At 38.6% G+C, this 15,223-nt stretch overlaps 1 protein-coding gene across 4 annotated transcripts in view; it reads left to right on the forward strand.

The window, feature by feature from the left end:
* Nucleotides 1–15,223, forward strand: part of Kiaa0825 (KIAA0825 ortholog) — a 427,087-nt gene that overhangs the window by 180,806 nt on the left and 231,058 nt on the right. For 3 of the 4 annotated variants that reach the window (XM_045133785.1, XM_045133787.1, XM_045133786.1), the window contains 2 exons: nucleotides 3,766–3,990; nucleotides 11,790–12,195. In XM_045133785.1, coding sequence (XP_044989720.1) covers nucleotides 3,766–3,990; nucleotides 11,790–12,195 — 631 coding nt within the window. The remainder of the gene's footprint in view (nucleotides 1–3,765; nucleotides 3,991–11,789; nucleotides 12,196–15,223) is intronic. The other variant, XM_045133788.1, reaches the window with a different exon arrangement.

The raw sequence follows: 15,223 nt of genomic DNA on the forward strand, positions 1-15,223 counted from the left end.
AAACAGTATTTATTTATTTATAAGAAAAAGGAGGAATTTGGATCATATGGCTGTGCCAGAGCCTTTTGTTATTGCAAATGAACTCCAAACACATAGATTTTCATACACCTGGATTTATGTGAGCACTGGGGAGCCAAACCAAACCTGCAGGCTTTGCAAGCGTCTCTATCTGCTGAGCCATCTCCCAACCCCAGCTTATTCTTTATTACATGTAGCATCTTTCTTAAAGGTGATTAAAAAAAAAAAAACTCTCACTACATGACCTTTGCACCGACTTTTTGACGTTAGAAACTTATAAAGGAGTAAACCTTCTTGGGTTGAGGATATAGAATACCAGCCTTACATGTGAGAAGCCCTGTATTTGATCCCTAGCACCACATAATCTGGTATGGTGGTACAGGCCTGTAGTGCTAACACTCAGGAGATAAAGGCAAGAGATCAGAATTTCAAGGTCATGCTTGGCTATATATAGAATTTAAGGCCAGCCTGGGCTACATGAGACCCAGTCTTATATAAAGTAAAAATAGGATGTTTTTAATATGCCTGGCAAGATCTGTAGTTATAAAACTTTGAAAGTTTATACTGATGAAACTTGATAAACAATTGTGTTTTAATCAAAATATGAATACACACACACACACACATAAATTGTGGTTTATAACATGCTTACAAGAGCTGCTGTAGACGTAGAGCTCACTTTTAACTTCCGAACCATCATTCAGCCTCTTTCTAAGGACTCCTGATCACTGTGCTGTGAAAGAAAGTAGTGGAATCACAGCTCTTATTGATTTTGTATGTACTTGGCTGTGAAATATGTGTCATTTTCTTTTTAGGAGTCTTAGATAGAGTCACAGAAAGTGGAAACTCAGAAAGAGTATAAATAACTTTGCGTCTAGCCCTTCTTACCCTATTCCCTCACTGTTTTATAGATAAGGACATGGAGCCCTGTGATGATTCATCTTAACTGTCAACTTGACCGGTTCTGGAATCACTTAGGAGACAAATCCCTGGGCATGTCTGGGAGGGTGCTTCTAGATTAGGTTAACTGAGGTGGGCAGCACCATCCCACAGGCTGGGGTGCTGGACTGAATAACGGGAGGAAGTGAGCCCGAGTCCTCAGCATCATGTCTCTCCTTCCCGACCGTGTGTGCAACGTGACCAGCTGCTTCCCGCCCTGGTAGCCAAGCCTTCCCTGGGACAGGACTATAAACACTTTCTTCTTCAAACTGCCTCTGTTAGGTGTCTCTCCACAGCAGGGAGCAAAGTAATACGGGATCCTTGTAGATCAGTTTCTATATTTTCAATGTTGATTTGAAATATTAGAATTGATGGACAAATGCTTTAAGTTATATGATATAACCCAAATTTTATGCTGCTTTGCCTTTGCTTTAGTTAGTTTAATATCAAAAATTAATATGACAGAGCTGGAGAGATGTCTCAGTGGTCAGGGCACTTGCCTGCAAAGCCTAAGAACCCAGATTTGATTGCGCAGTACCCACATGAAGCCCAAAGCACAGTGTGGCTCATGCATCTGGAGTTCTTTTGCAGCAGCTGTAGGTCCTGGAGCACCTATTCTCTCTGTCTGTCTCCCTTTTCTCTATCTACCTCTGCTTGCAAACAAATAAATAATATTTTTAAAAATTAGCATTATATATGATAAAATCTATAATTAAAATTATTTTCAATGACACTTTTTCTTGCTTTTTTCCTTTATTCTCATAATGTGGAATTAATGGGTGGGATTATAACAACTAGGCTTGGAACTATTACTGTATTTTCTCTATGCTTTGCATCTTAGAAATCTAGATACCTCATCTAACATTTACTGATGAAAAAAAGCTTGGTAACTCTGTCACTGAATGGTATGACCATATGAACTTTCATTTTCTTTTCCTAGTCCATTCTCATTTCTCCTTTCTGCTTTTTCTATATTGTATCCTTACCTTTGACTCAGTGAATATTTCTTAATACTTTTTACAGTATTTAGGCCTCAAGATGTCTCAGGTCCTCTTAGTGAAAATTGCCCCTTCTGACACTGTCATAGTGTAATTTTTTTAAACTCTCAGATATTAATAATAGATATTATTATTATTGTATTTATTTATTTATTTATGGTTTTTCAAGGTAGGGTCTCACTTTAGCTGACCTGAAATTCACTGTGTATTCTTAGGGTAGCCTTGAACTCATAGTGATCCTCCTACCTTGGCCTCCCAAGTGCTGGGTTTAGAGGCATGTGCCACTACTCCTGGCTTATAATTCGCTTATTTTCATTAATTCTTAATTTTTTCTTTATAATTCTATTTTAAAAGGAATAAGCATATCTTTTTTGCAAAAGTAAATTGATATATTTTTGACTTCTTAGAATTTTCAGACAACTAAGATCTAGTTAACCAATAGAACCAAGTAATAAACCAAAAAACCAAAATGGATACCAGTCAGTTATTGACACTATGCAATGAATTTTAACTTTGAGACATAGTTATATGCTTGAGGATTTCCACAGTAAACAACAGCTTGCTTAACCAATGGTAATGCTGTATTAGGAATGAAACCTGTGATTTTGATATCACTAAGATCATCTTTGGTATGGTGGCTCAACAGTGAGTTGCTATTAGTTGAATGCATCATTGGAGAAATGTCACTTCGTACTTCCTGTTGGAGAAAATAAAATAAATGTTTTCTTTTATTGAGTAACAGTCTCCAGTTTCTGGACATACTGAAAATCAAACAAACAAAAAACATTTCTTGTACAGGTCACGTAAGTCCTATATGTTCATTGTGGGTACTATGTAGTTGGAAATATGACCGGCAGACACAAGAGAAGGAGGGGGGAAAAAGAATAAAAAGGAAAAAATAATTGAAATCCCATCAGTTACTGATAATCACAAGAGTATGCCTTTGAAATATTTCTTGTATATGTAGATGTGTATTTTTTATTTTAATTTATTTTATTTTAATTGAGAGAGAGAGAGAATGGGTGCACCAGGGTCTCTAGTCACTGCAAATGAACTCCAGACATATGTGCCACCTTGTGTATTTGACTTACATGGATATTGGGAAATCAAACCTGGGTTCTTAGGCTTCACAGACAAGTGCCTTAACCGCTAAGCCACATCTCCAGCCCTAGATGTGTCCTTTTAAGTAAAATAGTATTTCATGATGTTTTCTAACCTGCATTTTTTAAGCTGCATAGTATATAGCTGCCTTGTACAGATGACAATATGAGAACTAATTAAACAAATTACCTATTATTGAACATTTATATAGTTTCTCAACTTTATGTCCTTTACATATCCTAATTAATTTCTTGTAGTTTATTCCTACAGAATAAATGAGTTAATAGGTAAATGAAATTTTTAGGGCCTTTTTATTTCAGTGCTGGGAGTTAAACTCCAGGGTCATACACATGCTAGAAAGCACTCTACCACTGAGCCACACCAAGGTAAAGGCTTCAGTATTATTGCCAAGTTGACATTGAAGAAGCTTATACAACTTCTATGCTAGTATCAAGTTCAAAACTAGCAGAAATTTTGTTATTTCCTCTTATTTTAATTGATATCCTTTATTAGAATGCAGGAGGAACTCTTCATAGATGCGTCATGAGCTGATTGCCAGCTATGTGGCTATATGACTTCTTGATTAACATCAGCACTCCTTTTCTATAGCTATAAACTAGATAAAAATGTTAACTGGCGCATTCCCAGATGAACAAGGCACAACTGGTAGCTGCATTCCATTAACCAGAATATACCCTTTATTTTAAAGTCTCAACCTGCTTGGAGTCAGAGCCAGAAGTCGTCCAGTGTCTGAGACTGGCACTGACAGATGCCGTCAAGGACACTGTACGACAGATCATGTCCCTGGTGAACTCTGGGAGGAAACATGAGACAGCCCTAAACAAGCCCAGCATTCCAGACTGCCTGCTTGAGAGCATGCCACGAGAGTGGAATTACACTCCTAAAGAAGCTAAAAGAAAAGAATCGGGCAAAGGTAATGATATTGCTGCTGCTTTAAGGAAACAACCCCCCCCAAAAAGCAATTTTTAGGCTGTTAAATAAAATGCTAAATATTATGAAACTGAATTATATTAATCTTCCTTTCACCAAGTAGTTTTTGGGACTCTCAGCTTTCTTTTTGTGACAGGCATGTGACCAAAGAAACTACAAATGAAGATGACTCACATTTTCATCTTTTATCTAATGACTAGTGCAGAATTTTTATGACAGTTTGCTTTGTATTATTACCCACAAATTAGTCACATGATTTACCTAATCTGGTGAGTAATCTAAAATGTGCACTTTCAAGTTTACTCTGATATTCAGTTTAACTGGTCTGCAAGGGTTTGTTTGCCCTGCAGTCACCTTCTTTTCCCTTAACATACCTTCAAGTGTAGCTGTTAGGTCCAAAATAGCACTCTGTTTGGTAGCTACATGTATTTTTCTGACAGGGTACCTCCACCCCATACCTGTGGCTCTGACCTGAATGCATAGTTCCTATTCAAATAAGTGTATCTAGCAGGTATATTTATGAGCCATTCATTTCTATGTTATTCATTTATTTTATTAGTAAAATATTATCCTTTTTGACTCTCCTACAAATTTCACAAAAGTTCTTTGGCCATATATTATGTATCTGTATGAATCTTTTTCTGATTTTCTAAAACTTTTCCCTTTCATATTCATTTTTTTGTTCATTTTTATTTATTTATTTGAGAGTGACAGAGAGAGAAAGAGGCAGAGAGAGAGAGATAGAATGGGTGCGCCAGGGCTTCCAGCCACTGCAAACGAACTCCAGACATGTGCGCCCCCTTATGCATCTGGCTAACGTGGATCCTGGAGAACTGAGCCTCGAACCGGCGTCCTTAGGCTTCACAGGCAAGCGCTTAACTGCTAAGCCATCTCTCCAGCCCTCATATTCATTTTTAAAGAATATTTTTCATTTACTCAAAGGAAACTCTCCACAATAAAATACTCCTGTGGGACCCCACAAAAGTCACTTGAAAGGTCTAGCCTTTCATTCTTCTCCATGGAGATCCTAAATAATATAGCTTCATCCACCAACTTCATATTACTAACTCAAATCAATTATCTATCTGTGACCTTTCATAGTAATGCTTTAATTTTGTCCAAGCCCTATTAAACTGCCTTTGAATCCAGTAAAGCTATTTAATTGAAAATGGAAAATGTCACCTTTTCATTAAGAAAGTCCTTTCTTATCTAAGGGTTGTTGCTATGTCTCCTTCCTTCTAGCTTTTGGATATTTCATTCATTTTGAGGAACTCAGCTGGCATGGTTAACATGTCATGTCATGTAATGAGCACTAGTTTGCTGTGGCTTCCCAATTGTTTTGTTCAGAAATAATGTTCTTATTGGAAAAGCAGTGACAATTCCCTCACACCATTTCAAAGAACTTCTAGTTCCAAAAGGTGCCTGATTTATTGATATCAGTTGCTAGGGTCTTCCTTGCAAGTTAACAGTTTGCATACACTTGTAAGTAGGAGTAAGAATTGTAATGTGTAGATAACCACATGGAGGTGTCAGATGATATGAAAGTATGGCGGAAAGTGATAAAAGAAAATGACACCATGGAATGCCATTGTCTGTTTATTTCTGTCTTCTGAAATGCTACGGGGACTTCTAGATTGATACTTCTTGACCTTTATCTTCACTGGTTTCATTTCTGTAGTTTCATTCACCCACACTCAACTGCAGTTCAAAAATATGTGTATTAATTTTGGTTCTTTCAAGAGAGCAAATTCACATTCACATAACTTTTATAATGTAACTATTCTATTTAAAAATTGTTCTTGTTAATCTCTCAGTGTACTTACTTTGTAAATTAAATTATATCCCGGGCATGTCTATATAAGAAAAAACAGCACTATTCATAGTGTCAGGCATAGCCTGGAGGTCTTGAGCCACATCGACCTTGGATGAGGAGGGGTACCGTCCAAGTCAGATACTATTTACATGCAGGATATTAGGTCAGAGAGTCAGTCAGTAGGTATTTACTAAGTGAGTGGGTGCTGCACGCCCGCCACTGCATTCAACATGAGAGGTGAACTATCAACATAGCATCTCTTGGCATTTGTATAATAGCATATCTAAGCATGTGCAAACACCTTAGGGGATTCATGATTCTGGGAACACAGGAAGAAATTACACTTTACTAAAGTCTCCTATGGAGGTTGTCACTGGAATGCTCTTTCAGTCAGTGAGAGAGGCATTTGTGTGCAAGCAGGCAGAATATCACAGTGTTGGGTGACTCCTTATTCTTACCTGAGCTTTCTGTATCCACCATGCAAAAAGTGGTCCTTTCAATTGTGGCATCTGCTATTAACAAAATTAATAATCCCAAGAGACACAGGTGATCTTAACATATACTTGTAAATCAGTTTAATCCTTAAAATGCAACAAAGGGCTGACAAAAACCCAATGAAAAGTTCACATTTAATTCTGTAGCTGAAATAAACTCTTTCTCAGACACAGCCCAAGTTAAGACATTGACGATATGATCAGATTTTGGAAAATACGGTTAAGGAAAACCATTTGAAATATGACATCTCACATACTTTTATTAAAAATAAATACCTCCCCCGCCCCTCAAAATATGAATCCCTTCTGAGCATGGTGCCTTGGGATATTTGCCTTAGGCAGTTTGAAGTTGTGAATAGCAGCAGATTTCAGGACTAAGTATCTAAAACATGAAGACAAACTTCTGTAATTTTTTCCCAGAGGTTTTAAGTTGTGATATATAATCATGTTCTTTGCAAAATTTGTCTAAACAATGATAAATGTTTAAAGATGCTTTGTTAAATAAGAAGAATTCTACCTTATTAAAAGATAAATAGCCAGCACCTGAAAGGAACATTTGTCCTTGATAACAGTGAAACTCACAGCACAGAGGGAACATGACGGGGACAAACTAAACACCTTCCCGTGTCTTCATCAGCAAATCCTAGACTACAGACAACACCGTAGATTTAAGAAACCAACATTACCGAAAATCATACGGGGCAGGAGACTTACCATGTGGGTGGGTGAGAACTCAGATGATTCTGCATGGCTTTTAGGTGTATCAACTCCATTGTGTTTCTAGGAGCCAGCACACAAAGAACCACTTTTATTTTATTTTGTTTCTTTTGACAACAGTTAATTAAAAGATATACTTGAGATTTTATATATGTATATGTGACTATATATATATTTTTTCAAAGTAGAGTTTCAGTCTAGCCCAGGGTGACCTGGAATTCAGTCTCAGGGTGCCACCTGCCTCTGCCTCCCAAGTGCTGGGATTAAAGGTGGGTGCCACCATGCCCAGATTGAGATGATATTTTTAATAAGTTTGTGTTTGCAATGAAAAGAATGCTTTATGGAAAAATTGCTGGTTGGAGTAACTGCAACCATAGATTCTAAAGAGAGAAAACAGGTAGCACCATAAGGAAATTGTATCCAGGCCACTGTGTACAATAAAATCATTGGGAAGGGTACTGGTGGCAGAAGTATACAAGTTGTGATAATAACTTATTGATATAGTTTAAAATCACTCCAGATACTGGTTTTGTAAGACGATTATCACCTGTGAAATACATCTTTACTCTTGAGAACTTAAGCTATAGAATTTTAAACACATATAAAAATATGCCAAATAAAATGTTTCCGTGATCCTTGGGTAAGACATATAAAAATAAAATGTTTTCCATTTGTTTGCAACAAGAAGTAATTGACACCATGGTTGATGAATTTTCATTGATCACATTTCAACAAGAGTTTTGCCTATTTGATGTTGATTCTGATGTACAAAGGCCATGACTTTATTTATGAGCACAATGGGTCGTACAGTTATTCTGTGTGGATCTCTTTAGGTTTTACTTATTTATTTATTTATTTGCAAGTAGAGAGAGAGAGAAGGGGGTGGGGAGAGAGAATAGGTGACCCAGTGCACAGAGCCACTGCAAATGAATTCCAGATGCATGCACCACTTTGTGCATCTGGCTTGAGGTGGGTTCTGAGGAATCAAACGTAGGTCATTATGCTTTGCAGGGAAGTGCCTTAACCATTAAGCAATCCTCCTAGCCCCTCTTAAAGTATTAATAGTGACTCTTTTTTTTTTTTTTTTTTTTGCCTATGACAGCCAATGAAAGTAACAGAACTTAGAACTTGACCTTTGCACTGTGCAGTCAGTGTTAAGCCCAGATTTGAAACAGTCACATATCATCACCACAAGTTATGAATACTGATAGTATTTAGTAAATACCTTTTAAATATTTTATTTTTATTTATTTATCTGAGGGAGAGAGAGAATGAGTGGACACGCCAGGGCCTCCAGCCACTGCAAACGAACTCCAGACAAATGTGCCACCTTTGCATCTGGCTTATGTGGGTCCTAGGAAATCAAACCTGGGCCCTTTGGTTTTGAAGGCAAGTGTCTTAACTGCTAAGCCACCTCTCCAGCCCCTAAATACATATTTTTAAAAATAATTTTATAATGTTTTTGTCTTGGCTTCATTTGTCTTAAATTTTCCTTTCACCTGTATAGGAAGAAAGAGATGATAAATATACAAATATACTTACTATAATGTATTTCTCCCTCAGATTATCAACTTTGAAATTGAGATGCCTATAGTACATTAACTATAAGTGGTTTAAAGGGAAGGTAACAAGGTAAAGGGAAGGAAGCAAAATGAGCATGCGTGTCAGTGTTACAGATCCCCCTCTACTGTGTTGTTAACATCTTCATAGACTCAGAACCCTGGTGTTCAGTGGGATGGATTGATTCACTTTCCATCAGCCTGATGGTCCGAATTGAATTTTGCCTGAAGCTTTAATGAAGTAGTTGAGAATCTGAGTTCCTAAAGTCCTCAGAGTTTGTGCAATGTTGGTAGAGTTAGGTGCAAAGAGAACTAGTATATAAATAGATTGTCAAATGTTTGCTTACTACGCATGCTTAGCCCTTCTTTAGGATAGAGGGAATGTAAAATAAAGTATTTTAAGTAAGATGCCTGAAAGTAGAAGAGGGAGTTTAAGACACAAATCCAGAAAGTATAAGACATTTAAAATGACTTACCTGGCGTGGTGGTGCACCCATTGAATCCCAGCACTCGGGAGTCAGGTCACCCTGAGACTACATAGTGAATTCCAGGTCAGTCAGCCTGGGCTAGAGTGATATCCTACCTGAAAAGCCAGTTAAAATGATTTAAATACAAAAATGAGAGGTCCGAGGGTATTCATGATTTTGCTTTATGTACATTTTAAGGCTGACTTAAACATACTCATTTGAATACAACCAAAACAATTATTGATGATCTTTTTTTTTTTTTTGCCAAGTACTGAAGTAGGTGCTTCCATATTTATGATAAATGTGCTTTGTTTGGTGGTATGAAGGAGACTGTTGGGTGGGGGGGGAAGCTTTGTTCCCATGTTCCGAAGGAGCTTTGAGTCCAGTTGTAAAGATGACTCAGGAAGACATAAATAACAACACAGAATAAATGTTGAAAATGGACATACAAAAGGTGACACAATATGGTCCGTTATGGGTCTAATTGCTATTAGCTTCGATCACACTTGGGAGGCTAAGGTAGAAGGAGTGCCATGAGTTCAAGACCAGCCTAGGGCCACAGAGTGAGTTAGTTCTATGTCAGCCTGAGCTAGAGTAAGTCCCTATCTCAGGAAAAAACAAAAAAAATACTCTGAATACTAAGAGTCTAATGACCAGCATGGGTATCTGGATTACATAGTCATAGAAACTTACAGGAGGGACTAGGGTGTCCGTGAACGTAAGCAGAGCGTAACGCCGTGTGCTGAAGCAGAAGCAAAGGATAAAGCCAATGGAAGGCCGCACAGGGAAGTTTCACAGGGCAGCCGGAGGCCACGCTTGGAGCCGTGTAGATGCGACAGCTGTGCAGTAAGCCATCAAAAACGACCTTGAAACGGGAAAGTGTGGGGGTGGGGAGGGAGGGAATTACCATGGGATATATTTTATAATCATGGAAAATGTTAATAAAAATTTAAAAAAAAAAAAAAAAAAAACGACCTTGGTCTTCCCGTGCGGGAGAGGGCACAAGTGCCGCCTGGAGCCTGGGTTAGGAGCTTGTCTCCATTTCCCAGGTGCACCACCTGTAAGGAGCCGCCAGAGCTGGGTCAACGGCCCACCTGGGTTGGTCTCAGAAGAAATAGGATGCCAGAGGGAAGGAGGTAGGAAGATTCATCACGCTGATCACTTGTTGGGAAGAAGGAGCAAAAGAACGTTGAAAAGGAAAGATGGAAGGAGGCAGAGAAGCAGGAAGAGGGCCGGCCTAGTTTGGAAGAGAAAAAGTTAATTTGGACATATTGAATATATATCGACTAGGAAAGAGAATCAGAATGCTGAAGAGGGAGCTGCCATGGTCATACTGCAATCCTGGAGGAAGGGCACTATGGGATGGTTCTGAAATCATCTAAAAGAGTGGTTTCTAGGCTGCGGATGTGACTCCCTCGGGAGAGTGCGTGCCCAGCGTGCTCAACACCTTGGGTTTGATTCCCCACCCCCTGCCCCTCGCCACACCACGTCCAGCCAGGCACAGTAGCACATGCCTGTCACCCCAGCACTCAGAAATGGATGCAGGAAGATCAGAAGTTCAAAGTCGTAACGCAGTGAGTTTGAAGCCAGCTACATGAGCATCTGTCTCAATAAATAAATAAAATGAAGCAGTTAGTGGTTTTTAGCTAAAGAAAGAACCGCTCCCAATGGATATTCGGCAATGCCTAGAGAATGTTCGTTTGTCACGCCTGCAGAGAATGCTACTGGAATATGCTGAGGGCAGGCCAGGCGTGCTGTGGAAACCCCTCCCTGCACAAGACAGCTTTTCACAACAAGGAACCCTCCAGCTCCCAAGTGCCAATAGTGCTGCCGAAATAAGTAAATCCTTCCCTAGGGACATGCGATTGTTTTATCTTTCAGAGAACTAGTACCAAGCAAATGAGGCCGTATGCCATAATCGGCCAAAAGGCCATGGACTGCTTAGCAAGTGCGCATATTACAAAGCTCCAGTACAGTGTGGAACTAGCATGAGACACGGTGAAGCAAAGAGGGGTAACAGAGGAGAACACAAACCAGTTTATTAACTCATTTACCCAACAGATATTTATTCAACAGGGCAGACACGTGAGGCCCGGGGAAAACTATTGTGCCCTCTTCTAGCTTATAGTTAATGTGACTGATAACATGCAGATGAAGGACAGTATGCGCATATGATGGCAAGTGCTATAATAAAGGCAATAAAACAGGGTCCCTTGAAAGAAAGAGACTGGGTGGGGGGCTGGGATGGGAAGGGCATGATGGTGAAGTAAGGGTATCTGAGGAAGTGACATTCGGGCTAGGAGTGAAAAGAAGAGGGGGCAGTCATGAGACAACCTGGAATGAGTGTGTCGTAGATTCTATCAGAGAAGGAGAAAGGACTTAAAGGGATTCCAAGGCAACAAAGACTGAAGAGTTTCAATATAGCTACCTCTGCTTTGGTTACTTATGCTAGGTCCTTAAAAGCCATAGAGCCTTAATATAAAATATAAATTATTATTCCAAATTGCATAACCTTCATTTATAGAAGGAAACGAATCCTGTTTGGGATTTGGGGAAATTTAAGTAGTATTGCAGGCGATCCAACTGAGTTCTGTTGCAATATGTCAAGCACTTGCTCTTCTCACCAATTTTCTCCACAAAAATTAGACATCCCCCACACAGCACAAAACCATGTGGTGATGGCAGGGGAATGCTAATATTAATCATACCTTTTCTGTCTTTTTCTCCCCCAGGTTTCATAAGGCTTGCTGCGCAGGCAGTGTCTATTGTACTCAGCAAGTTACCCACGGTGATTGCATGTTTGCCTCCCCCAATTAAATACTTCTTTTTTCTGTCTGAGAGAAAAATGTCAAAAAACTTTGTTGAATCGAAGAAAGCTGGTCTGCTTGTCTGGAACTTGATTGTAATTATATGTCGGATATTTGAGGATGGAAACACTGTGGAACTTTTAACAGGTGCCTCCCTTGACAGATGGGTTAAAGAGAAACTCGGCTTGATCTGTGTATGCTTGGAGAGCATCCTGGGAAAGCGAAGCAGCTCTAACCAACTGGCCCAAAAGGTTGTACAGAGCCTTGAGCGGCAGAAACCCAACTGGATCCATCAGCAGCTACTGAAAGCAAGGAAAATGAGCACTGAATGGTAAAGTCATGCTCACTCTCTCTGAACTTCATCAAATATTTTCACAATAACAGAACCAACAATACACCTTAGCAACAAGGTATTGTCAGATGGGCAGCCCGGGTCATTTGGCTAAAATCATGGGAACTTTGATGAATATGGAAGAAAGATAAGTATTCCATTAAACACTGGCCTGCTAGACGTTGCTTATCTTCTTAAAATTTGAACCCCATTGATAGGCAGGAACATTATACTTGTTTAGTCACCATCTTAAAGTTTCTGATTAAAAGGGTGTAAATCCAGGGGAATTTAGTTTCACTCCTTTTCTGTCTGCAAACAGGTATCTAGTGAATAGCCTGAGGCATTTTGTAAATGGAGTGGGCACAGAGACTGAATTAAGAAGGAATTAATGGATATAAAAAGGCTTTTTATTGCTTTCTGTGTACCTGATTGTCAAAAAGGTACACATTTTTCATCTGGTAATGTAAGAATCCCAGAGGGCAAGTAGGGCATATCACACTCAAGCTATAAACACACCCAGCTGTTTCAGTATGAAAATGTCAGGTTTCTCAAAGGTTTGTTACCAACAGCTAAGTGATTTGTAGTATTGCAAAGATGTTTAAGGGTCTCTGATGAATTCAAATATGTACATAGAGTTCTCTTGTCTTAAAATTAGTCTTCAAGTATTGAATTGCATGATACTGAGAAAAGAATTCCGGTTCAGGTGGTCAGCAAATCACTGTTAGCCCATTGTTTAAAGACCCACCCAGTGTTTAAAGGTACGCTCATGTGGCTAACAGACATTAGTATAAATCTCTGCCTGAAATGACTACAAGTCGCCTGCAAAATGGTCACTCTCAGTAGCAGATGTAGAATGAGGTGGGCAAATACAAAGCCCTTGTAAATGGGCCATTTTAGGCCCCTCTAAAGCCTCATCTTTAAGGATGACACCAAGCTGACAGACAACTGTGAAGAATCAAGTAACATTAAAGTTTTTAGCATCAAGCTCAGAATAAGGAACCACCTATTACTAATAAGTGTTATAAAACACGTTGCATACACTGGCTCTTTACTTGTCGATGTTAATCTATAAGACTTCATATTAATCCACATGGTGAAAAGTAGGTAGCCAAGATTTTCCTGATCTTGTCACCTTGAAATTTACTTCTAGGATGTCCCCTGGGTGGGACTAGCAATAGAAGTTGAGCAAATGCTTAGGAGCATTGACAGTGATTTTCTTAATCTTTATATTTACATTCAGTACCAGATTATAGGCTTTAATCCAGCGACTAACAGATTAAGGCAAAATGTCATTATGCCTGATAGGGATTATAAAAGAGAGGGAAAAGAAGTCTAACATAGCAGATCTGATTATAGTTTTAAAGTTAAATTTATGGCGGTACTGATATAGGAGCCTCTCTGTCAAAAAAGATCTATTTAAAGCAATGTCTAACTAATACATTTAGGGTGCCTCTGGTAATCTACAGGTTTTTTTTTTTTTCATTAAAAGCTGATTTTGCTTTAAAACATAGCACCAGCACATTCAATGGCACCTATGGTAGTGCTGTGTAGCTGATATGTAGTTGAATGAAAAGATTCCTTAGCTATGATTTTCACACATCAAACATAAAGAATTGTTGATTTATTTTTACAGCCTTTAAGGGCTCTGAATAATTAGATAATTAGCACATTACTACATCATTCCCAGTTGTATAAATGCCATCAACATATGAAAATGCATGCAGACTTAAAGTTATTTATTACATATATTCAAAAAAGAGTTACATTGAACTTAACTCACTTTAGATAACAAGCTCATGAGCTTGAATGCTGTACATATGTTTCCTCTTGACTCTGATTTCAAATTGACTATCTGATATACATGTGAACTTCTGCCTCCAAGCACTTCTCATAAATTGAGAATTGTTTAGATCATGGATCTACACTATGAGCAAGATCTATAATGTATTTCAAATCATGCTGTGTATATTAGGCAGAAGATGGCCTTGGCTTTACCATGGAGTTCTCTTTTTTTAATATATTGGATATATGCATTTAAATTAAAATAGTTCTTCTGTTAAATTCCTCATGGAGATTATCTTGGAAGCACATAATATCATTTAGCTAGGTTTCATTTGCATCCAGATTTAGCTTTAGTTTTATGGAAATGGTGAAAATAACTGCAGAGCAGAACGGCAGCTGTAAGTGTTGCTTGTCTTGCATACTGCCGGAAAGCATTACTATTCATTAAAATAACCTTCACTCTGCAGTAACTCTCGAGCTGTAAACAGTCAACTTAGATTCCAGAGAACACACAGCCCAAAAAGTAAAGAAATGTCTGTCTTTGCAAAGTAATTTGTCGAGTTGAAGATTATTGTTTTTCATCATGGTGACCCTGACTTGGCTGGCTGGGTGCATATACAGATTAAGATTAATGCAGTTATTCCTTGGCTAAGGTCTGCCTCTTTCAGGGCACATTCTCCCTAATGACATGATTGATAGGCAGTCCCAAATCCAGAGAGGAACTCATTAATCATAGCATTGACTGAATCCAATCATTTGCTTCACCCGTACAGTGATGGACAGGAAAGGATACAATTCAGGGGCTGACGCGGAGAGGCGCTCCTTTGTCAGGGGGGCTCAACTTTCTTCAATGTCAGCCTCTGCAAAACCTGACAAGAAATACAGCTTGCAGCCTATATACAGCTTCAAAAAGTTTGTGTAAATTTCTCTTATTGTGGCATTGTTTTCCTTAGGAAATTTGCTCTAGCTAGTGAATATCCCTAAGTCATTAGGATTCATTTTTCCCCTTTATTAGTATTATTTTTTAACAAGGCTTACACACATGATCTTGAATTTCCTTTTTTTTCCTTTTTTTTTTTTTTTTTTTTTGAGAGTGATGTTTTGAAGCTACATGTGGAAGCAATATCAAAGTTAATGTCCAGCAGCTGGGTATCATTTGGTTCGGCCTTCAGGTCAATGGTACTGACTCTTAGCAGAACTAATTTTATAATCATGGCAAAATCTCAATAATGAGCTTCAGTATGCA

The sequence above is a fragment of the Jaculus jaculus genome, chromosome 14, assembly GCF_020740685.1.
Source record: "Jaculus jaculus isolate mJacJac1 chromosome 14, mJacJac1.mat.Y.cur, whole genome shotgun sequence".
NCBI lineage: Eukaryota > Metazoa > Chordata > Mammalia > Rodentia > Dipodidae > Jaculus > Jaculus jaculus.